Source organism: Phascolarctos cinereus, unplaced genomic scaffold, assembly GCF_003287225.1.
Source record: "Phascolarctos cinereus isolate Bilbo 61053 unplaced genomic scaffold, phaCin_HiC Scaffold_726;HRSCAF=1367, whole genome shotgun sequence".
Lineage (NCBI taxonomy): Eukaryota > Metazoa > Chordata > Mammalia > Diprotodontia > Phascolarctidae > Phascolarctos > Phascolarctos cinereus.
This window is the reverse complement of record NW_027556098.1, coordinates 387,749,364-387,772,315: the sequence shown is the minus strand read 5'-3', so window position 1 is coordinate 387,772,315 and position 22,952 is coordinate 387,749,364. Positions and strand designations below refer to the sequence as shown.

The 22,952-nt window shown below is 35.2% G+C and overlaps 1 protein-coding gene across 3 annotated transcripts in view; it reads left to right on the top strand.

Annotated features, from left to right (window-relative positions):
- Positions 1–22,952, top strand: part of PRDM2 (PR/SET domain 2) — a 200,766-nt gene that overhangs the window by 42,421 nt on the left and 135,393 nt on the right. For all 3 annotated transcript variants that reach the window (XM_020973482.2, XM_020973451.2, XM_020973473.2), the window contains exons 4-5: positions 2,236–2,339; positions 17,708–17,860. In XM_020973482.2, coding sequence (XP_020829141.1) covers positions 2,236–2,339; positions 17,708–17,860 — 257 coding nt within the window. The remainder of the gene's footprint in view (positions 1–2,235; positions 2,340–17,707; positions 17,861–22,952) is intronic.

Sequence of the window (22,952 nt, the reverse complement as noted above, 5' to 3'; positions counted from 1 at the left end):
GAGATCTTCAGTAGACTGAAAGCTTAATGTGAGTCAACAGTGTGGTATGGAAACCAAAAAAGATTATAGACCTGGTATAGTCTACCCTAGTCAGACCACATTGAGAGTATTTTTTTGGGGGGGAGATGTTAAATTTTAAGAAGGATATTGATATTAAGGATATTAAGTTGGAGCATATCCTAGGAAATGCTGGAATCAGGAAGGTGTAGGACCTACAGTTTATGAGGTCTGAAGATTCTTTGAAAGAATCAAAGTGTTTGATCTAGAGGAGGTAAGTCTTGGAGGGAGGGCATAGCTATCTGTCTAGAGTGCCTAACATTTTGTAGATGTTAGATCAGTTTTTCATTAATTGATAAAATATGTGAAAGAAATTAGTATGCTAGAGATATCAGATTTATTCTGCTTGACTTGAGACAGCAGAGCTAGGAACCATGGGTTGATACTACAAAGAGGCAAATTTAAGCTTGAGATAAGACAAAACTTTACTAACACAACTATCGCAAAGTATCTTGGGTCCTCTTTTATTGAAGGTCTTTAAGAAAAGGTTGGCTGGATATCGTGGTGGTTTGATTTTGATACCAGTTGTCCTGAGTGGTGTATAAGATTCTTTTTAAGTCTGGCATTATCTGATTTCTAAGAAAAGGCAAAGAGTTAATTTATAGTTTAATAATGAAGTTTTAGCTGTAAAATATAGCAAATTTGTGGCAGAATGAGTCCACTCACCTTAAATTTTGTTTATAATTAATACTTAGCAAATAAAACCATGAGATTATAGGAAAATTTTGAATTGTACTCAGTCAGCCAAGTAATAAAGCATCCTGGATAGAAGATTTTTCATTATCATTGTATAGGCTTTAAAGTTGTGAAGGGACCTTATCTACTGTAATGCTCTTGTGTTATGGAGAAAATATAGATCCAAAGAGTAGAAGTAAACCGAGTTCACATAGTAGCAGCAGAACTGGAGCCTGAATTTGACTCATTTGACTTCAAATTTTGATTGAGGGTTTATTCCTTAAATACTAAGACTTTTTATATCTAAACTGTTTTTCATGGAAATCTTGCAAAATGTGTTTTTGTGCTAGATCCTTACATAGAATATTCTGAAAATAATTTAGTTTTCTCTTAATGATTCAGGGTCCCCATCACTTACTTTCACTACTGTACTGGAGTCTAGTGATGTTCGCAGGGCTTATTGAGGTATATAAGGCTATTTGCCTCTATACAAAATGGCTCTATATGGCTATGCATTTTGAGTTCTGTCTCTGGTATTTCCATTGCTTCCTTTCCTATGTAGTCAGGCTGGCATCTGTTAGCGTATATTCCTATGGTTATCTCCCAATCTCTAGTAAATTTAATAAAAACTAATAAAACTTCTCTTAGTGTGCTGGAGGTTTGAAATGAACTCTATTTGCTAGTTAGGACTTTGTATGAAATTACAACATGGAAGATGGAGGACTTAAGGGCCCTCCCAGAGGAGGAAAATACATGTTCTCTAGGGCAATGTGGACTTTGACATTCCCGTGGGAGGCTCTTTTGGGGAAGCTTCCTTCCTGCTTTGCTTTGGATAGATGGGACTGGATAAGTAAAGTGTTACTTTGTGTTATGAAAATACTGTCTTGTGATTTTAATTTTGTTTTCACAGTTTTTGATCAAACTAAACTTATGAATGGGTCAGCATTGGCCAGTGAGTTACACAGCTATGAAAAGCTCCCTTATGTGGCTGGTTCCAGTTTGGTTAGCTTTTATATGTGACTCATTCCTAATTAAAGATATGATATAATCATGACCATTAAGATGAAATGTGATTAATTTATTGTAGTGAAAAGCTTCCAGTTGATGTGGTGATTTGTGTATACTAAGTTGTCCTATAAAATATTTCTTTTAAATTAACAATAATTTGGATCTTTTATATATCCGTAATGGATTAAAATAATTTTAAAGTAAATAATTTTGTCTAAACATTTGCCCTTAAATATAATACAAATTCATCTAAAATATAATATTTAGTTTTGTGATATATATAGTTTTGTGTTCTTTTGATGTGTTAAGATATTTGTACTTTTTTCTTTATTGTTACACATTTTTTTGTTGAGCCATTTTGTTAATGAAATATTACTTTTATGCTAAGCTAGCCTTTTGTGCTCTACCCTTGTTTACTTTATGAAACTTGCTTTTGTTTTTACTCTTTAAAAAACTCAGTAACTCAACCATGTTGTTGCTGATTTTACCTAATAGGTGTCTGGGCTGCAAAATCAATTTTAAAAGGGAAAAAGTTTGGCCCATTTATTGGTGACAAGAAGAAAAGATCTCAAGTGAAGAACAATGTGTACATGTGGGAGGTGAGTATACACATGGTTCTGAGCCAAACTGTGGACAAGGGTTCTGGAGATTCTTTTTTAACATTTGATTTTTTTCCCTGAAGATTTGATATTTCCTAATCTACTTAGGAATGCTTACATTAAGTCAGATGTTCTTCCTTGGAGCACAAATAAGAGATGGTACAATTATTTTGCTTCATGAGGCTGAAACTTAGCTATATTCTGCATTAAGTGTCAACTGTGGTTTTATGCTTAGCCCTAATCATAGTGTTAGGCTTTGCAATAAGATCTTGACCTCCTGTGAAATGCTCTGTCACTTTGTAGGGCTATATGTATGTGCTGTGAAAAACATTTGATACAAATTTAAAAGTTTTTAGGATTTCTAAAATTATGAGAAATTAAGATGTAACACTTTCCTTAATTTCAAAGGAAAGGATGTTTTGGTATTTTTCTTTTCATTTGCACTACAGACTTTTAAAAAAAAGTACAGATACTTTTCAAAAAGAGTATTCGCTCTTGTTCTCCTTTTCCCACTCCCTTTATAAATTTGTTTTTACAGGGAAATTGATTTAATTTAAAATATTGATTGACTTAGATTGCACAAAATATTTGGTTAGTTGTTTGGATTTATATACTTTATCCCCTGCGCCAACAATACAGAGTGCCAGACATGGAACTGGGGAGATTCCTGAGTTCAAATCTGGCCTTAGATAATTACTAGCTAGCTGTGTGACCCTGGGCAAGTCACTTAACCTTGTTTCCTCAATTTCCTCATATGTCAAATGAGGTGGAAAAGGAAATGGCAAACCTCTCCAGGATCTTTGCCCAGAAAACCCCAAATTGGGTCACAGAGTTGGACCCGACTGAAACAGCTGAACAAAACCAAAATTATATACTCACTGTACTTTTTCAAAGTGCATTTGTGTATGTAAGTATGTACACATACATACACACACACACACACACACACACACACACATATATATATATATATATATATATATACATAAAAATATTATTATTGTTATAGTGAGTCTAGTAGGTTGTATTCCCAGCCCTTAACACAATACCGGCATATAGTAAGTACTAAATAAATGCTTGCTTGTCGATAGATTGACTGACTGACTATAATATCAAAAATAGTGACCTGCACTTATATAGTACTTTGAAGATTACAGAGTACCTTCTTTGCACCACCACTTTGGGATAGGTGGTACAAGTATTCTTACCCCCTTGTTATGATGAGGAAACAGATATGCAAGGAGGGTGATCCTTCTGGCTCCCATGTGAAATGCTCTGTCTTTTACAATGTGCTGAGGCAGCATCTTTTCACAGAAGATGTTGGGAGTGGATGAGCTCTCCAGGGGAGAGTTTAGAGAAATTATGAGAAAAGAGGACTGGAGACTGAACTGGAGAGAAGACCCACTTTTAGGGGCTAGGAGTGGAACAAAGATGAGTGGGTGAAAGAGGTAGAAAGGGAGCTGTGAGAAAGGTGGGAAGAAGGAGGGAACAACAGGCCAGTGCAGGCCACGTAACCAGGAGAGGAAAGAACAGCAAGAAGTATCTATGTCATATGTCATTGTGAGGTTAAGGATGAATGATTAAACAATATTTTGGAACTAATTTGTCATAGTAGTTAGGTAATATTTTGACCTAGCAATTTAAAATAATGTCCTCATTTTGGGTTTATTGATTTGTATTGGATATTAAATATTTAATTTTGGGAGAAATACCCTCTATTATTTATTTCTCCCCCTTCCCTTCCAAAAAAAGAAGGAAAAGGACAGAGTCAGGGAATTGCCAGTCTCTTTATTTATTTATTTATTTGTTTGTTTGTTTGTTTGTTTTTTAATTACAAGTGATGGAGAAAACATGGTTTCATGAAGCTTAGCACACATGGAAAGAAAATTGTGAGTTAAATATAGGGCCTTAAATGCTGGCCAAGGAATGTGTAGATAGTAGTGAGCCATTGAATATTTTTAAGCAGGGGGTTATATCAGATCTTTGTAGAAGAAACATTAAACTGGTTCTGGTATGGAGGAAGGATTTGGTGGGAGAGAATGGGAGTAGGAAAACCAGTTAGCAGTCTGTTTTAATAGTTGAGGCAGAATAAAAACAGCAAAGAAACCTGAGACATAGGTTCCTAAATAGAAAAGATGCTTAAAATCCTAATCATGTGGAAATTTATGGATAATATCTTCCCATACGTATAATGACTAAGGTTTCTAGGTTCTTTGCTGTTTGTTAAGTTGAGATGTGGAGTGGAGAGGGCACATAAGAGAAACCGAGAACATGTTCAGTAGTAATAAATCCATATGCTAGCCCCTCAGATTTAGCCGAAGAATTCTCTGAATTAGAGAACAGCTAAAATAGTAGAGAAATCATACCTGCGAGGGTTGGCTGCAATGTGACTGAAAGAGCAGTAAATGTGGTATTAGAAAACCTGAATTCTGATCTGTTGTGACTGTCTCTCTTTCCCTCTTACTGTCTCTGTCTGTTTGACTCTGTTTTTTTCCATATAAATTTTTTTACTTTTCCTGGGTCACAGATCCTCAGGCCACTTGTTTTACCTATCCTCTCTCCCTTGGAAGTGTACATAGAGAAGCCTTTCCTGATCTCTCAGTTACCAGTCCCTCTCTGCCGTTATGTTTTACTGTTTTGTGTGTATGTGTAAATGTATGTACATATATATGTATGTACTAACTTTTATTTATGTGGCGTATATTTTTATGTGTACTTGTATCACTGTTAGAATGTAAGTTCACTGATGGCAGGAATTGCTTCCTTCTTTGTACTTATATCTCCAGTGCTTCACAGTACCTGGCACATAATAGACACTTAACAAGGACTTATTGATTGATAGAGGAACTTGTAAAATAAGCGATTTGGTTTAAGTAATCTTCAGGTTCCTTTCAGCTCCAAATTGTATTGTCATCTTCCTTTTTCTCTCTTGTTCTTTTGCAAGATAAGATTATTCCTGAAAGTTGTGAGAACTCAGACCTTTAGGATAGGGTTTTTAATGGGTAGTAGAAATATAAATAGCAGTGAAGTTTGTTTTTATTGAATGAGGATTTTATCTCAGTTATGTACAGCTAAAATTCCATTACAACAAATTCAGAATTACTCCATCTAAAATATTTCAATTAATTGGAAGTTGGTGGTAATAAATGTCTGGTGCATTTGCTAGACAGTGATCCAAAAGAGTTGCTGTCTGTTTGCTCTGTGCACATTGATAAGGGAGAAAATGAAGTAAGTGGAAGTAGTTAGAATACTGAGAAAAGAAAAAAAACATTTTTTTTTCCCTACCTTGTCAGTGCTGCAGTGAAGGAAGCTTATTTTCCCTGCTCTCTTCTCTTTGCATATGTGGGCGCCTGGATGCTCATGTATGTGTGCTTTCTCTTGATTAGTAGCTTGGAGCCTTCAAGAGGAGGAGAGGGCTAGGATGATAAAAGGAAATGGAATAGCTTAGTTCTCTTTTCTTCCTTCTCAGCCTTCAGTTTTCACCTGGAAAATAAAATTTGAATTTTAAAATTTTGGAATAGACCTTAGAGATCATCCTCTTTGAAGCTGTTTTTAAAAAATCTGTAAAAGGGGGATGAAATACGTGTGGTACCTCATATAGTGGTTGTAAAGCTCAGCTTGGGCGGGGGAGAGGGGAATGGGAGAATGTTAAAACAGTTCCATGCTATAATAGGAGAGAGTGCTGACTTTGGAGTCAGAAAGATCCTGCTTCTGATACTTCCTAGCTGTGTGAACCTGGGCAAGTTACTTAACCTCTGTTTGCCTTAGTTTCTTCATCTATAAAATTGGAATAATAACAACACCTACCTCTCAGGAGTGATATGAGAATCAGATCCAATAATACAGTCAGTTCTCAATGTTCCTAGAAAATGGCACAAAAGAAAAAAATGTAAATGTTGATACGTTGAACCTATGAGAAATAGGGGGCTAGGTTTCTGTGACCACCATAAACTGTAATCTTTTGCTAGAGATTGCTAAAAATGCACTTTTCTGCATGCAATTCTTTATAATAAAGCATTAATTCTGATAACATATGCTTTTTCTACCACAATAACCACGAAATAACCCATGAAATAAATACACAAAATAAAATTGGTGCTATTTTTTTTTTGCTAGTAATTCCGTGACCTTTTGTGCTAGCATCTCAACTAAAAAAATAAACATAAAAACATGGATTTTAGACAATATTCGTTTTTTATAACGTATCTACAGTATCAAAAATACTCCACAGCAGATAAGATTCTTAAAACAAAAACATTTTTAGCCTGAATTTTACCTCCCACGGTGTCAAATGCCTATAAGGGCATTGTACTGCTGTAAACCTCTGTAAGGGTATTGTACTGCTATAAACCTCTCTACCTTGGCTGCCCTCTGAAAACCAAGAAAGAGAGGGTCCTGGGATTTAAACTATTGCTGTTGAAACATGCTGAGACTGATGAGACATCACCTCTGATACTCTCTCCTTCACGGCTGGTGTTTGGTGTCGGAGACAGTGAAGGATACACTGGATAGAAATAAATCTGTCAGTGATGTCTGCTTTGTGCGCTATTTCAGCTCCTTAAGGGTCTCAGAGTATGGGAACACAGCAGAGCCTACTAGGATACCAGCTACTGCACAACCTTGTACACATGACACCTCATTTTTTTCTCTATTGTGCCTAGCTGCAAATGTGCGGGATTACCAGTGCGAAAGTGAAAATGAGGTTAGTAATAAAATAACACAAATGCTTGAAGTTGCAAAAACTAAAAGTTTGAATGTTGAGGATTGACCATATATGTTAAATGCTTCCAAACCTTAAAATGCTCTAGAAATGTTAGCTATTACCTCTCCCAACCTCTTACTTTGAGGAATCTGGCCTTTAGAGAGGTTTATGTGACTTGTTCAGATGAATCAGTGAAAATGAAATAGCAAGTTATGCACAGTTTTGTACATTGGGAAGAGACTGCTTTTTTCAACTGGTTGGAGACTAGGAATTTATTATATTTTATCATGGTATCATAGAATTTGAGAGTTGGAAGAGACTGTCTTGTCCAATCTACACATGAAAAGGAACTCCTATTATGACATACACAATACTATTAGTACTCTTCCATTCAAGAGTTTTTGTGAAAAAAATAAAAAAGGAAAAAAAGAAAAGAAAAAAAAGTTTTTGTGGGGAAAGAACTCTATAAGGTATTAGGTGCTATAGAAATCTGAAGTGTGATGTTTTCTTTCCCCTCTGTTGTCCTGTAGTGTTTGCCACATTTACCTTGTCTTAGTTGTCAATGTCAGTCCAACATTAAATTCTCCTATTAGGTTTCCTCCCAGTGTGGAGGAGACAGGGGTTTTGAAGGTGTGGTAGGGTCAGTGTTTTCTTAGACTCAACATCCCTGGCTTCCCTAAATTCTCCAGAAGGTTCTTGCAGTGGAATGCACTCACTCTTTTTTCAGCACATTTTACCAGGTTGGAGAAGTTTTGTCTATGGGGCTGGTGGTGGATTTTGTGTCTGCATTTCAAGAAGCAGCCTTATTAAAACAGGAAGAAGCTCATTGCCAGATTGATTGCAGAATGTTGAATTTCTTCAATGGCAGCAGCTCACAAGGACTGCACTCACTCTGAGCCTCAGTGTGAAGCTCTCAGTGCCCCTATAGGTGTTTTGTTGAGTGAGCTTTCATGTCTCCATCTCTGTATTGATGGTGATTTCATTAACTCTTCCAGTTTGTTTTCTGTATATCAGTAGACTTCAGACTGATGTAATTTAGAAAGCTTTCTAGGTTTATTCTTTATTAGCTTTACACTTGGGGATAAAAGTATATTCCCTGTTTCACTTAATAATTGAGGAATATCTCCATTAGGCATTAAAAAATGATTTTTTGAATAACTTTAAAAATCTTATCAGACTCACCCAGGTTATAATTATACTTTATGCTAATTTCAAATATTTTGCATTCATCCTTTAAATGAATAACATTTGCATCATCGTTATCATTTCCTAAGACACATTAAATGGTAGTTTGGGGAAAATGTCTCTTTTATGCTTCAAATAAGGGCTTTTGAAATTCTTGGAAATCTTTTTTATAATTTGGTTAGAATTAACACTTGTTTAATAGTTCACAACAATCATGTAGATATAATTTGTATAAAGGTCAGTACACTTGATTAAGTATTTGTAACGAAATACTCTGTAATTTTATTGTAGATTCCACAGTAATGGTTAAAAATTTTATTTTGTATTTAAAATATTATATAGAAAACAATTATGATTAACATTGAATGAATTTTAAATATCATATTGTATTATGGAAAAAATTAAAACTTTACTGTGTTGCAGCATGACATGGTGCTTTGGTCAGAATACCAAGGCTCAAGTCTTGTCTCTTTGACATGTACTGGCTTTGTTTCCCTGAGGATGTCACTCAACCTGCTACTGCCTCAGGCCTCTCTCTTTGACTCAAGTTGTAAAGCATGCCCTGGTCCACATTGGTATTGTTAGTTAAGCATCTACTAATTGCCTACTCTGCGCCTGGCACTGTCCTAAGTACTTAAGATGGAATGACAAACAAAAAACTAGTCCCTGTTTTCAAGGAACTCACAGGTCAGTGGAGGAGATAAGATATGAACGACTATGTCCTAAGATGATGTTGATGATAATAGCTAGGATTTATTTAGCACTTTAAGATTTGCAAAATGCTTTATAAATATTACCTCCTTATTATCTTCACAGCAACTCTGGGAGGTAGGTGCTGTTATCTCCATTTTGCAGATGAGGAAACTGAGGCTGAGAGAGGTTAAGTGACTTGACTGGGGTCATCCAACTGGTAGGGATCTGAGGAGAGATTTGAACTCAGGATTCCCCACTCCCAAGTTCAACACTCTATCCACTGTGTCACCTAGCTGCCTCTCTAAATAGGATAAACTCAGAGAGAAGGCACTAGCATTAAAGGGGATAGGAAATGATGTCTTTCCCAATGTAGAAAATGGGATTTTAGCTGTAATTTGAGGGAAGCCAGCAGACATTGACAAGGAAAGAGAGATCTAGGTATAGAAAACAATCAGAATAGATTACTCACTAGGATTTCCAGACAATTACAACATCACAGGTGTTATCCAGTTCTACTCCATCTTCCCTCACTGCAGGAGCCAGGGTGGGAACAGGACAAAGGAAATTACTGTGTAGCAGCTTATTAATTTAAAATTTTTAACTCAGAGCTCAATTTATGGATCCAAGCTTCAGGATTTGAGTGTTGTAACTTACATAAATCTGAAATGTGCAGTTTTCTGGTTTTTTTTTTTTTGTAATTTCAAAATGTAAATCAGTGCATTGTGCCAGTGTTGAATTAAAAAGAATTGGTTTAAAAATTTTTGAAATATTTTGTACCTGTAAAATATTTTTATATTGTGAAGGCGTATTGTTTCACTTCCTTTCCCAGTGAATGTGGTGGTTATATTCTTCATTCTCGATTATTCTGAGGTTAAGGTTTTAAGTGTTTAAGATATGATAACATGCTGAACACTTTAATACTTTGAAGGATCTGTGATTTCACTGATCAAATGAGATATTTGTAATTCAGTTTACAAACCTTAAAATGTTATATAATTAGTAGTCATTTTCCATTTGGGTACCTATTCTTTGTACAGGTGCAGAATGTGAGCATAAATCTCCCCCCATACACACTTCCATTGCCCTTTTCATATCCTGTGTGACTCTGGCTCAGGTTTTCCATACATTTTCTATATGGAATCTACTTGATATGTTGGAAACCTTTTATTCATTTTGTAGCAACAGTTTAATTATTTTTTCCTGTGTTCATATCTGTGTCCTTAGTAATGGGAATTATTACTTTTATCTTATTTTAATTTTTTTTAGGCAATTGGGGTTAAAGTGAGGTATTATTACTTTTATGTTTTTGTTTTTTGGTGAGGCAATTGGGGTTAAGTGACTTGCCCAGGGTCACAGAGCTAGTGTCATGTGTCTCAGACTGGATTTGAACTCATATCCTCCTGACTTCAAGGCCAGAGCTCTATCTTCTGCACCACCTAGCTGCCCCTATTATTGCTTTTAAAAGGGTAATCATGTGAGAGAACTTAAAAGTAGAAATGGCAGTTTTATTAGCAAAGAAATTTTATAATGTTAAAACTACATACCAATGGACAACCAAATTATTGAAAATTCTGGTGAGGGATGGGGAGATAATTCAGAAAAAAAATACCTTCAATTAAATTCAACAACATTTTGCAGTGTTTCCTACATCCAAGATAATCTCAAAATCCATTGTTAACTAGAAATAACATTTTAAATCAGACATTCCCAAACTTATTTGGCCTACTGTCCCCTTTTAAAAAAATAATTACTCAGTGTCCCCCTGAAAATCTTTAACTCTTTTATAAAATTTGCATCGTGGCAAAAAATATAATTTTTTAAAAAATGATGCATCTTAAATATAAATTTGGTTTTTTGTGCATTGAAATTTTGATGATGCAATATTGCGTCATGTAACTGTGTAGTATATTGTAAACAAATCATTACATGCACATATTCCTGCTGATGCATGTTGGACTTTCTGACAATGTGCAGCTTGCTCACCTACCAACACTTGCTTGTTAAGACCTGTCAGTGGTCTTGACTACCGATTAGTTGTAACTTGCATTTTGTGTGTTCATTTGGGAAATAATGTAATCACTACAACTTTAACTCTGTTACACAACAGATGAGACATGTACAAACAGTTTTTTAAAATTTTCTTTTCTTTCCTTATGCTTTCGCTGCCCCCTTATTTTTATTTAGTGCACTCCTCCCAAATTGTACCTGAGGCTACTACCATCCCCAGGATTGTTCCAGTGCCCACTGGGAGGTGGTATCACTCATTTTGGGAGTTTTTGAATAAATAAGTTGTAATTTGGAACATGTTTAACGGACTGTAACCACCTATAAACTTAATTCAGTATTGGGGCTTTTTTTTGGTCAAAAGTTTGCAATATTTGGCTCAACACCAGATAAATACAGACTGAAATTTAGTTCCATGTAAAATATGTTTCTACATTTTGATTTGAAACAAGAACAAAGTAAAAATGCTTGTTCACAGAAATATATATTGGGAAATGTTAGAATTTTACAATGTCTTTTGCTGGGCAATGGAAATTGATTTATTTTTTAGCCATCTAACACATTCATGAAAAAGAACAACTGTTCATGATATAAAATATTTATTTTTCTATTTGCTAGTGACAAACACTGTATTAAATGATAAATATGCTTGAAGTTCAATTTCATAAACTGCTTCCTTTAACAGTGTTTACATATGGACTAACCTGTGTAGGGAAAGAATCTCTTCAGACTTTGTTCTTTTCTACCAGTGGCATACCCTGTAACACTCTGACAGAGACTCTACTGAATGACTGACAAGTTTTGCCAATCATTTGAAAGTTTTGCCAATCATTTGAAAATTGGCCAATCAGTTTCAAAATCTGACAGATGGACGAATAGTAACATAAATTGAGGATAAGTTTAAATTGGAAAACAACCTTAATACTTCAAGAAGAAGGTTTGTTTTTGCAGAACACTTGTGAGGCTCTGTGATGATTTCTAGATGGCTTATCATATGAATACCCAGTGATCATGGTTTTCAAACAGCCTGGTATTTGGGCTGCAAAAATGCAGATGTTTGCAAACATCTTGATTATGTGATTACACGCGGGATGAGATATGATTATGGGGTAATGGGAATGAGGGAATTACTCTGGTGTAGCATACAGAATGAAAATGAGGGCATATTCATGTGTCTGGCCGTCTTCTGGGATTGCCACTAGAATGTGGAACCCTTAGGATGGTTTGGAAACAATTTGATGACAGGTTGAGAAACTGCAGAAATACGTTGTGCTTAGTCAGAAGTGGTCTGAGTTTAATGGAATCATTGCATGAACACCAGAATTGTTTTACAAGTGATCATCATGGTTTTATTTAGCTGCTATAATGTTTCAAACATGTACATACTTGTCATGGTAAAAATATATTTGTAAAATAATTAGGCAGTCATTTACTGTTCAAGGGATCTTTGTAGAATTTTTAGCTCAAACCACTTGGACTGTTGTTGTGAACCCCAAATGGGAAACACTGGATCGTAGACTTAAAACAGGAAGAGACCTTAGAGGACATCAAGTCCAACCCTTTGGTATTACAGATGAAGAAATTGAGGCAAAGAGAAGTTAAGTGACTTGCTCAGGGTTACATACTAAATATCTGAGGCAAGATTTGGACTCAGATCTTCCTAATGCTAAGTCCAGTGCTTTATCTACTCCATAACCTAGCTGCCCGGACTTTTAGTCTACACTCTGATTCTATGTGGGATTCACCTATCATATATATGTAGAAGACTCCCAAATCTACATGCTTTAATAACTGTTTAAGTGCTCATGATGTGCCCTGCAGGCACTGGAGATACGTGTATAAAGAATGAAACAATCCTTATGTACGTACTAGGAACTTGCATTCTAATGAGGGAGATAGAAATATTAAGTGAATAAATACAAATGCAAATATGTACAAAATAGTTAAATTCAAAGTTTGGGATTGAAGCTTCCTGTTTTCAGTCTCTCTCTTCATTCTGTTCTCTACCTAGCTGCTAAATGGATTTTCTCAAAGCGCCGGTTTGTCTGTGTTGCTTCCCTGTTCAAGAAGTGTCACTGGCTCCTTATTTTTTTTTTTTAAGTGAGGCAGTTGGGGGTAAGTGACCTGCCCATAGTCACACAGCTAGGAAGTATTATGTATCTGAGGCCGGATTTGAACTCAGGTCCTCCTGAATCTGGGGCCGGTGCTCTATCCGCTGTGCCATCTAGCTGCCCTGGCTCCTTATTTTTGCTAGGATAATATACAAACAACCCTGTTAGGTTTTAAAAACAAAATGCGTTTCCTACTTCCTGCCTGTCAATAATCCAGTGTTCATTAAACCTGAAAACATAAATGACCTATTTGATGAGCACACCTGGGAAAGTTGGAAAAGTTTGGCAGAAATTAGGTTTAGGCCAACATTCTATACCATATTCCATAATAAATTCCAAATGGATATGTGACCCAAATATTAAAGATTTTAGCAAAATAAATTTTTTTTGAGCAACAAATCGTGTGTCTATCTGGCTTTTGTCACTCTTTATAATCTGGCTCTCTCCTGCCTTTTTTTGTTGATTATATGTCATTTGCTCTCACACAGTCTGTGCTCTGGCCAATGGGTCAACTTGCTGTTCCGTGTGCGTCGCATCCCATCTGCTGTAATACTCTTCCTGCACACCTTGGCCTTTTGCAACTTCTAGTTCATTTCAAGACTCAGCTTTATTGTCACCACCTTCAAGGAGCTTTTCCTGATTGCTCTAATAATTCTTCCATACTCCCTGCTTTCCCTCTTCCCCAGTAATTTGTATTCATTTTGTCTGTATCTTGCATTTAGCTGTGTACACGTTCTATCTTGCCAGTGTGTTGGAAGCTTCTTGAAGGTAACTACTGGGATACTTCATTATCTGTAGTGAGTTCTGTCATCTTGAATTGTGCTTGTCATAGGCATAAATGCTTGTTGATGATTGGTGGCCGATCCTGTGAAGTAATGATGGCATTGGGGAGTGTCATGTGAGAGAATGTGGGATATAAAAGATTTCATGTTTAAGTTGAGGGGAAAAGAAAGATGTCAGAGGTCATCTAATCTCATTCTGCAGTTGAGGAGAATCCAGACTGGAAAAGATGAAGTGAATTGCCCAGGGTCACAGTGGTATTGAGCATCATGCGTCCCTGACTCCATTGCTGTCTCCCACAGAAACAACATTTGTAGGTAACTAATACTGAGAAATATTAAGGGACTTGTTCATGGTCCTAACGCTTGTAAATAAGAAGTAGAATTCAAATCTAGGTCTCTCTTGTCTCTTAGTGCAGTACTTTTGCAATTAGGGTTAAGTGACTTGCCCAGGGTCACATAGCTAGTGAGTATCATGTGTCTGAGGCTGGATTTGAACTGAGGTCTTCCTGACTGCAGGGTCAGTGCTCTATGCACTGTGCCACCTAGCTGCCCCCAGTACTGTTTCATAATACTCCACTGCCTCAATTCAGTTCAATCTCTGAGTTTGGGATTTCTTTTTTTATGTAAAAATAGATATTTTACTTGTGTTGTTTCCTTCTTATATACAGGTGGCATATTTAGAGATGTGGAAAAAAGGGAAACTAGGCAAATTCTGCAATTAAAGCTGTACCTTGCTTTTAACAAACTCGTTATAAGAGCAATTAGAATTATATTTTGATACTCAGTGGTGTAATTTTTTTTTCTTTACTGGATTTTTTATATTCAGATCTCAGGCTTGTTTAGCATGCTGGCTTATTTGAATGAATTCCTTGGACGTGGTAACTCATGACATCATTAAAAATACAGCTGTGCAGAAGGATTCCTGTAAATCACAAAGTAACCCAAGTCATTAAAAATATTTAATTTATAAAATATCTACGCACAAGATTTTTTTAGGATTATCTCTGCCATATTGATATTGATATACCTGTATCTGCTTCTCTTTTGCTGTTCAAACTGAAAAGTGTAATCTCTTCAGCTGACAGAAAAAGCTCTTCATTTTCTCCCCCCCCCAATTTTTTTTTAAAGAATCATTGTAGGTCACGGTGCTGTACGAAACACATTATTCTCTCTCAATTAGGGAGAAATCTCCCACTCAGATCTGTCAACACAATATGAATTGGAGTTTTTCTTAGATAATGAAAATCACGAGTCAAAGATACATTTGTTTGTGCTTACCACCAAAATTTAAGAATTAAGTAGGCTGAGAAATGAAGGAGAAAAAACCCCTGCATGTTTAGTCTGTGTATTAGCTTTTGGTATCTTTGGATTTTCTTAATTAGTAAGGCAAAAAGAGGATGCTCTGAAATTGTCTGTATTGCTTCCTGTAATTGAGAACAGGAAGCTAAATCGCCATTTCTAATGTCCTGTTGTTAGATTTATCAATGAATCAGTTAATAGATATTTGTTTGCTGATCCCCCAGCTTCTAGTGCCTTCTCCTTTTGAGTTTACCTTCCATCTGCTCTGTATGTATCTTTTATATACCTAATTATTTACATGTTGAGAGCAGGAATTGTTTTTCCCTTTGTTTGTATTGCCAGTGCCTAGAATAGTGTCAGGCAAAAGTAAGCACTTAAGATGGCGCAGTGAATAGAGCTCTGGCCTTGGAGTCCAGAGGACATGAGTTCAAATTTGGCCTCAAACATCTTGACACTCACTAGCTGTGTGACCCTGGGCAAGTCCTTAACCTCTATTGCCTCACCAAGAAGCAAAAAAAAAAAAAGGACTTTTATGAGCACTCTATAAAGAATATTTTGTCCTCAAGGATTTTACAGCTTAGTTGAGAAGATAGACACCTGTAAGATAACGTAACTAAAAAAAATGGGTCTAAGACTAGTGATCCCCAACATTTTTGAATATAAGAAACTCCTTTAAAAATTTCAATTGTTTTTACATTGCCAAAATTTCCCCCTATCCCTCTCTGTTACCCCTATTGAATAGATATCCATAATATAACCAAGAATTGTTTTAAAGTAAAAGGGGAAGAAGAGAGGAAAAATAATCGCTGATCAATACATAGAAAAAATCTGATTATATTCAAAAGGTTTCACATCCATGGAAATACCCAGCTCTGCAGAGGAAATGGGGAATGTGTCTTCTCAAGCTCTTCTTTGGTTTATCTACTTTACTGTAGCAAATTACATAAGTCTTTTCATGCTTCTCTGTGTTCATATTCATAATTCATAATTTTCATTGTTTCGTATAGCACAGTGATATTCCAGTATATTCCAGTGCACAATATATCTAGCTGTTACCCAATCAGTGGGCATTTACTTTGCCAGTTCTTTGTACCCACATATGCTGCTGTGAAAATTTTGGTATATATGGGAACTTTTTCAATGGCCTCCATGTGATATATGCCTAGAAGTGGAATCTTCGGGCATTTTAGTCACATTGATATAATTCCAAATTGCTTTCCAAAATTATTGTACTAATTCATATCTGTCAACAATGCATTAGTCTTATCTCCACAACCCTTTTTCTGTCCTTCTCCCAACACTGACTTTTTCATCTGTTGTAATCTTTGTCTATTTGCTAGATGAGCTGAAACCTCTGAATTCTTTTGGTTTGCATTTTTCTTAGTATTTGTGATTTGGATCATTCTTTCATATAGTTATTAATAGTTTACAATTCTTTTTTTTTTTGAAGAAATTTGTTTATATCCTCTGCTCACTTATCTGTTGAAGAATGACTTGTAGTATTAAATATGGCTGCTATTCTTGCCCATTTTACCGCTTCTTAATTAGATGCGTTAGCATTTGTTGAAGTATTTTTATTTCATGTTATAAAATTATCTGTTATCATTTGAAATTGCTTCTCTTATTGTTTAGGGGTACATTTTTGTAAAGTTATGAAAGGTATATGATTTGCTTCTCTTGTGATTTTTAATGGTATGAGGTTCAGGTTGCTTATCAGTTTGAATTTATTATTTAAAATTTGTAGAGTAGACTTCTAAACCTGATTTCTGCTAGGCTGCTTTCCAGTTTTTCCAGCAGTTCTCATCAAATAGAGAATTTTTCCCCAAGTAATTTATGTTTTCAGGTTTATCAAACACTGGGGTATTGAGTGCCATTATTTCTGATTCTCCCTTTGTCAGGGCCATTTTATTGATGCATTTTTTTTAATATTAAATTATTTTGATGACTGCTTCTTTATACTATTGTTTGCATTCTAGAAGTGTTGTTCCCTTTTCCTTTATTTTCCCATTATTTTCTTTGATTCTGTATTTTTTGGTCCTTCAGTGAAGTTTTGATATTTCAGAAACCCATATGTGATAGTATTTGTATTCTCAGCATCTATTAATTGAGAAATATGACTTTAAATCATGTAATCTGTATCAGTCATGGAGTTTAGGTCCTTTTGAGAAATAGTAATAAACTTTTGAGAAACAGTAATAAACTTGTTTTTATTTGTATATATATACATATATGTATGTATATATGTATATGTATGTGTGTGTGTGTGTGTGTGTGTATATATATATATAAATATATAAATATATAGCTCATTTTGTTGGAGGTGAGTAAAACTCAAAATAACAGGGCTTATTGTGCACCTGGATTTAGACCTACTTTGAAGTAACTGTGTTGGTCCTCACATTAGGAACCACTGTTCTAGATGACAGAAGCAATTCCTGTTGACTTGGGTGGTGGTTTATATTACCTGCCTCACAGAACTGTGAGGGAAGTGCTCTGTGTACCATAAAGAATTATGTGTGTAAGTTGTGAAGTGCTACATATACAATAACAATAACAACAGCACTAACAATAATAATAATAATTTTTTTTAAGGTATATTATCCAAACTTGGGATGGATGTGTGTTGATGCCACTGATCCAGAGAAGGGGAATTGGCTTCGGTATGTGAACTGGGCCCGATCAGGAAAGGAACAAAATCTTTTTCCACTGGAAATCAACAGGACCATTTACTATAAAACTTTGAAGGTATCATTTGAGTTTGCCATTTTTATAATGAAAATTCTGTGTGTATATATGCGTATGTGTGTGTATAAAATATTTATTAACTATCTTTTGTTTTTGATAAGCAAAAGATGGATACCCTTTGTTTTACCTCTAACACACTGGCTGTGTTCCTGTGGGGAAGTCACTTAAGCTGGCAGTACTATAGGCAGCTCTCTAAGACCATAAAATTGCAGAGAAATTGACAACTTGCAACTGTATTGCTGTCTGCATTGGTAGAACTTCCTTCTCTTTTCTTCCTTCTCTACCTCCCTATACCAGTGAAACCACAGGTCCCTGTTTTCTGTTTTTACGTTACTTACTTTCCTCCCTCTTCTCCCCCCACCCCCCAAAGGCCACCATTTATAAGAATTTCTTTGAAAGGCCAAAAATAGTTATGCAAAACCAATGAGCATACTGAAAAGTCTGATATTATACACAATTTTCCACAACTGTAGTTCCCCATCTTTGCAAAGAGGTAGAAGTACTTTTTCTTGTCTCTTCCCTGTGTTCAAGCTTGGTGATTGTAATTTCACTATATTCGGTTTTGATTTTTTTTCCATTGCTGTAGCCATTATGTATGTTTTCCTGATTTTCTTTACCTAGCTTTGCCTTAATTCATGTAAGCCTTTTTATGTCTCTCCACATTCATCATAGTCATCGTTTCTTATATCACAGTAATATTCCATTTACATGTGTACACCACATTTTGTTCAGCCATTATTTAGCCACTGCATATCTACTTTGCTTTTAGTTTGTTGCTACTGGGAAAAGTATTATAATACTTATGAAGTATTTTGGTGTATATGGGCTCTTTCTTTTTGTCACTGACCTCTTTTGGGATATGTGCTTGGGCAGTAGAAATTCAGGTTCACATAATGCAAACATTTTAGTCGCTTTTTTTTTTTGCATAATTCCAAATTGATTTGCAGAATTGTAAGACCAAGTCATTTCTCTACAAGCACTGCATTAGTATATTTGTCTTTTCACAGCTCCTCCAGCATTTAATATTCCATCTTTGCCAGTTTTCTGGGTGTGAGATGAAACTTCAGGGTTGTTTTGATTTACATTTCTCCTAGTAGTGTATTAAGGTATTCTTTCATGTGGTGGTTTGCAATTCTTTTGAGAACTGTTTGTTCATATCTTTTGCCCATTTACTATTAGGGTATAGTTTTTAGTTGTATATGTTTCTGTTAGTTGTCTATATTTCTTGCTTATTAGATCCTTGTCAGAGATATTTTATACATAGTTTTTTTCCCCCCAATCAATGACTTTCTTGGTGCCATAGTTGCATTTATTCATACAAAACCTTTTCAATTTCATATAATTAAAATTATCTACTTTTTCTTTTGTAATCATCTCTTTTGGTTTTCATCATTTACGTTGATGCTGTATACCATTCTTTCTTCCAAATATGTTTTGTTATTTATATGTCTAGCTTTGAAAAGTATATCCTCTTGGTATTTTGATTGTTATAGCACTCATTCTGTAAATAAATTTAGGCATTATTGTCATAACTTTTTGTTCTTTTAGAACGGCCCAGCCATGAATATTGACTATCCTTTCAGTTAGTTAAACTGTTCTTTGCACAGGTGTTGAGTGAGCTTTGATTAATTGACTCCAATATTTTATACTTATTTTGAATACAGCCTCTTTTATGGTCTCTTGGATTTTGTTATTGCTATATGGCTACCATTTATATCGATTGCTTTAAGGTTTGCAAAGTGCTTTACAAAAATGATCTCCTTTTTGTCTTCACAGCAACCCTGGGAAGTAGGTGCTTTTCTTATCCTCATTTTACAGAGGAGAGCATTGAGAGGCACAGAAAGTTCTGTGGCTTGCTCTGGGTCACAGTTAGAATGTGTGTAAGGCAGGATTTGAGCCCAAGACTTCCTTATTCCAAGTTCGATGCTCTATCCACGGAGCCACCTAGCTACTATATAGAATTTCTGTTGTGTTTTGAGGATTTTGTAGCCTGTAATTTTGCTGAATCTGTTAATTATCTTAATTAGTTTCTTTGCTGATTTCTTTGAACTTTTCCAAGTAAATCTTCATATTCTCATCAAATAAGAATTATCTCCTCTTTGCCTGTCTTTATGCATTTAATTTACTTCTCTTGTCTTATTACAGTTGCTTGTGGTTTTAGAAATAGGTCAGATAACAGCATGAAAGAAGACATCTTTTAATTCTGATTTCTTTGGGAAAGATTCTAGCATTTTTTTTTTCATTGCCTTTGGTCTTAGATCCCTTTTCACATGTAAAAAAAAAATCCTCTTGCACCTATATTCTGTAGGGTTTTTTTTTACCTATAAATGAGTTACTGATATAATCATGCAGTTTTCATTGTTTCTGCTATTATTATAATTGTTTTTGTAAACTCTTGATTCCCTGGTATAAATCTACCCTGATCATAATGAATGATTTTTTGGAATAAATTTTTATAATCATTTTTGGATAAGATCTTTAAAAAGTTTTTGAATCAATATTCATTCGCATATTCTACATTTTCCATCTTTGTTTTATCCCTCCTTAGTTTAGGTATTAGAAGTATAATTTCCTTTGTGAGTTTTGTAGATTGCCTTCTTTCTCAGTTTTTGAGAATAATGTTTTCTTTTGCATGACTTCATAATTGTAATGAGTTTTGTATTTCTTGCCTTCTCAGTGGGTGTGGGCAGGGAGAGAATCTGGAACTAAAAAATAAAATAAAAAAAAGAATATCTGTAGTATAGGTATTAAAGTTTATAGTATTCTTCTGTAACTCTATCAGGTTTTTTTTTTCCCTTTAGTGGTTCATTTGAAATTAGTTCAGTTTTATTTTCTATTTGATCTGTTAATTTGGGTATTTTATATTTTTGTAGACAGTATTCTTTCTTTTGAACTCTCTATTTTTTTGGCATACAACTAATTGCAAGGTTGATTGTGATAATTTTTATTTCCTCTCTGTTACAATTTAGCCTTGTTCATTTTCATTTAATTGTTCATTTTGTTTAATTTGATTTTCTTCCTCTTAATCGGGTTGGCTAAAGATTTATACATTTTGTTGGCCTTTTCTTTTTTTTTTTTTTGTTTTTTGGCCTTTTCAAATAACCAGCTTTTAGTGTTTCTTACTTCTATATTGCCAAATCTTGCTGACCCTATCTATATAATGTCTTTTTCATTTGTCACCTTCCTATTCAAATGGCTACTACTTTAGTTCAGGCCTTTAATGCCCTTTGCTGGAGTATTAAAATAGCCTTCTAATGTTGGTCTGCTGCCATTGTCTTTACCCTCATTTATTCATGTGACAAACAAATGACAAAATGGTTTTCTGAATTTTTCTGTAGGATAATCAGTTTGCATCTAGAAGGGACCATTGTTATCACTTAAATCCAATTACTTCCTCTCACAAATGAGAAAACTAAGGTCTCACAGTGGGGTGATGACTTGCTCCAAGGTCACCAGCATGGTAGAATAGCAGAGCTGGGCTAAGTTCTCAGTCCTTCTGGCCCACATTCAATGCAGTTTCCAAAGCTGCCTTTGCCTTTCTCACTCTTTTTGCCTCAAATAAAGGATTTTTCAGGAGGAAAGAAAAAAATTATTGGTCTGAACCTATGTGATTTCATGAGAGAGGGGAACTTTTGGTGAGAAAGTTTTATTTACCAGTGCAAATAGGCAACTGTCCTGTAACTCATCTAATCATAGAGGGTTGTCTGGGGGTATTGAGGAGCTAGTAATTGACTTGGTCAAGCTTACACAGCTAGAATATGTCAGAAGGGAGATGGGAACTCAGGTCTTAACTTCAGTTTTACTTTTTCTCTATATTATTAACTTGTGAATATACAACTCTGATTTTTTGTTGATTAGATATAAGAATTATCATTAGTCAAGGAAAGAATAGTATATAGAAATTTTTACGGAAGCTTAATAAACATTTTGTGATAGTGACACTTAATATTGTGTTCAATCCACAAGCCATTGTAATGAAAGGATCATAGAGACCTCATAGACCAATCTAGTTCACACACCTCCTATCCTCCCATCCCCCAACCCCTAACCCCTAATAAACCCGAGGAAACTGAAGGACCAGGAAGCTAAGTAACTTGCTCAGTGTCATACTTGTTCAGGACAATTCTACAGGTCTCACATTAAGCATTATTCTCTTTGTGATGGGAAAAGACAGGTTATTTTTTTTTGTCTCAGATTCTTAACTGGACTGGATCAAAAAGCAAAGTAACAGACATGTACCCAAAGAGGTCAGTGACAGAGAGAAGTTCCACGTAGCATGACTTAGTATCTTTCTGTCCACCAATTCATGCCTCTTCTGAACTTCCCCATTTCTGTCAAAGGCACTGACCATTCTTCTCAGTTTCTTTGGTTTGAAATGACTCCCTCATTTCACATATTCAGTCAGTTGCTAAATGGTGTTGTTTCTACAAACTTTCTCATTTTAAACCCCCCCCCTCTCTTTACTCACATAGCTACACCTTTAGTTCACACACTCTCATGACCTAGATTATTGCAAGATCTCAAATTGGTGAATTTGATAGGACTTGATAGGACAAACTATGAACTCCGTTCTCTCTCCCCTCTTCCCCCCAATGCCTCTGTATTTCACACCTGGAAACACTCCCATTTCAACTCTGCTTCATAGAACTCACTTTCTTCAAGACTCAGCTTAAGTAACTCCTTTTACCTGAAAGTTTTTTTTTATTCCTACAAGTGCTAGTGCCCTCCCTAACTACTGTATTAATAATAATAATAATAATAATAACAATTTTGCATTTATTTTCTTTATTATAAACATATATTACATTCTGAATATTTTGTATATGCTGAGAAGACAATATGACATAATAGGGAGCTGGTTTTGAAACCAGCAAGACGTGGCTGGGTTCAAGTTCCATTCTCTAACATATATTGACTGTGTGACTCTGGGCAAGGCACTTAAATTCTTAGGGTTCAAGAATATAAGTTGTAGAAGTGATGACCTACCTGCTTTGGGAGAGGTAGCTTCCTAACCCACATGCCAATGAAATCATAGATCCTATCCCTATATAAAATTATATAGATATGTGCTATTTCCCTTGACAGTATAAGC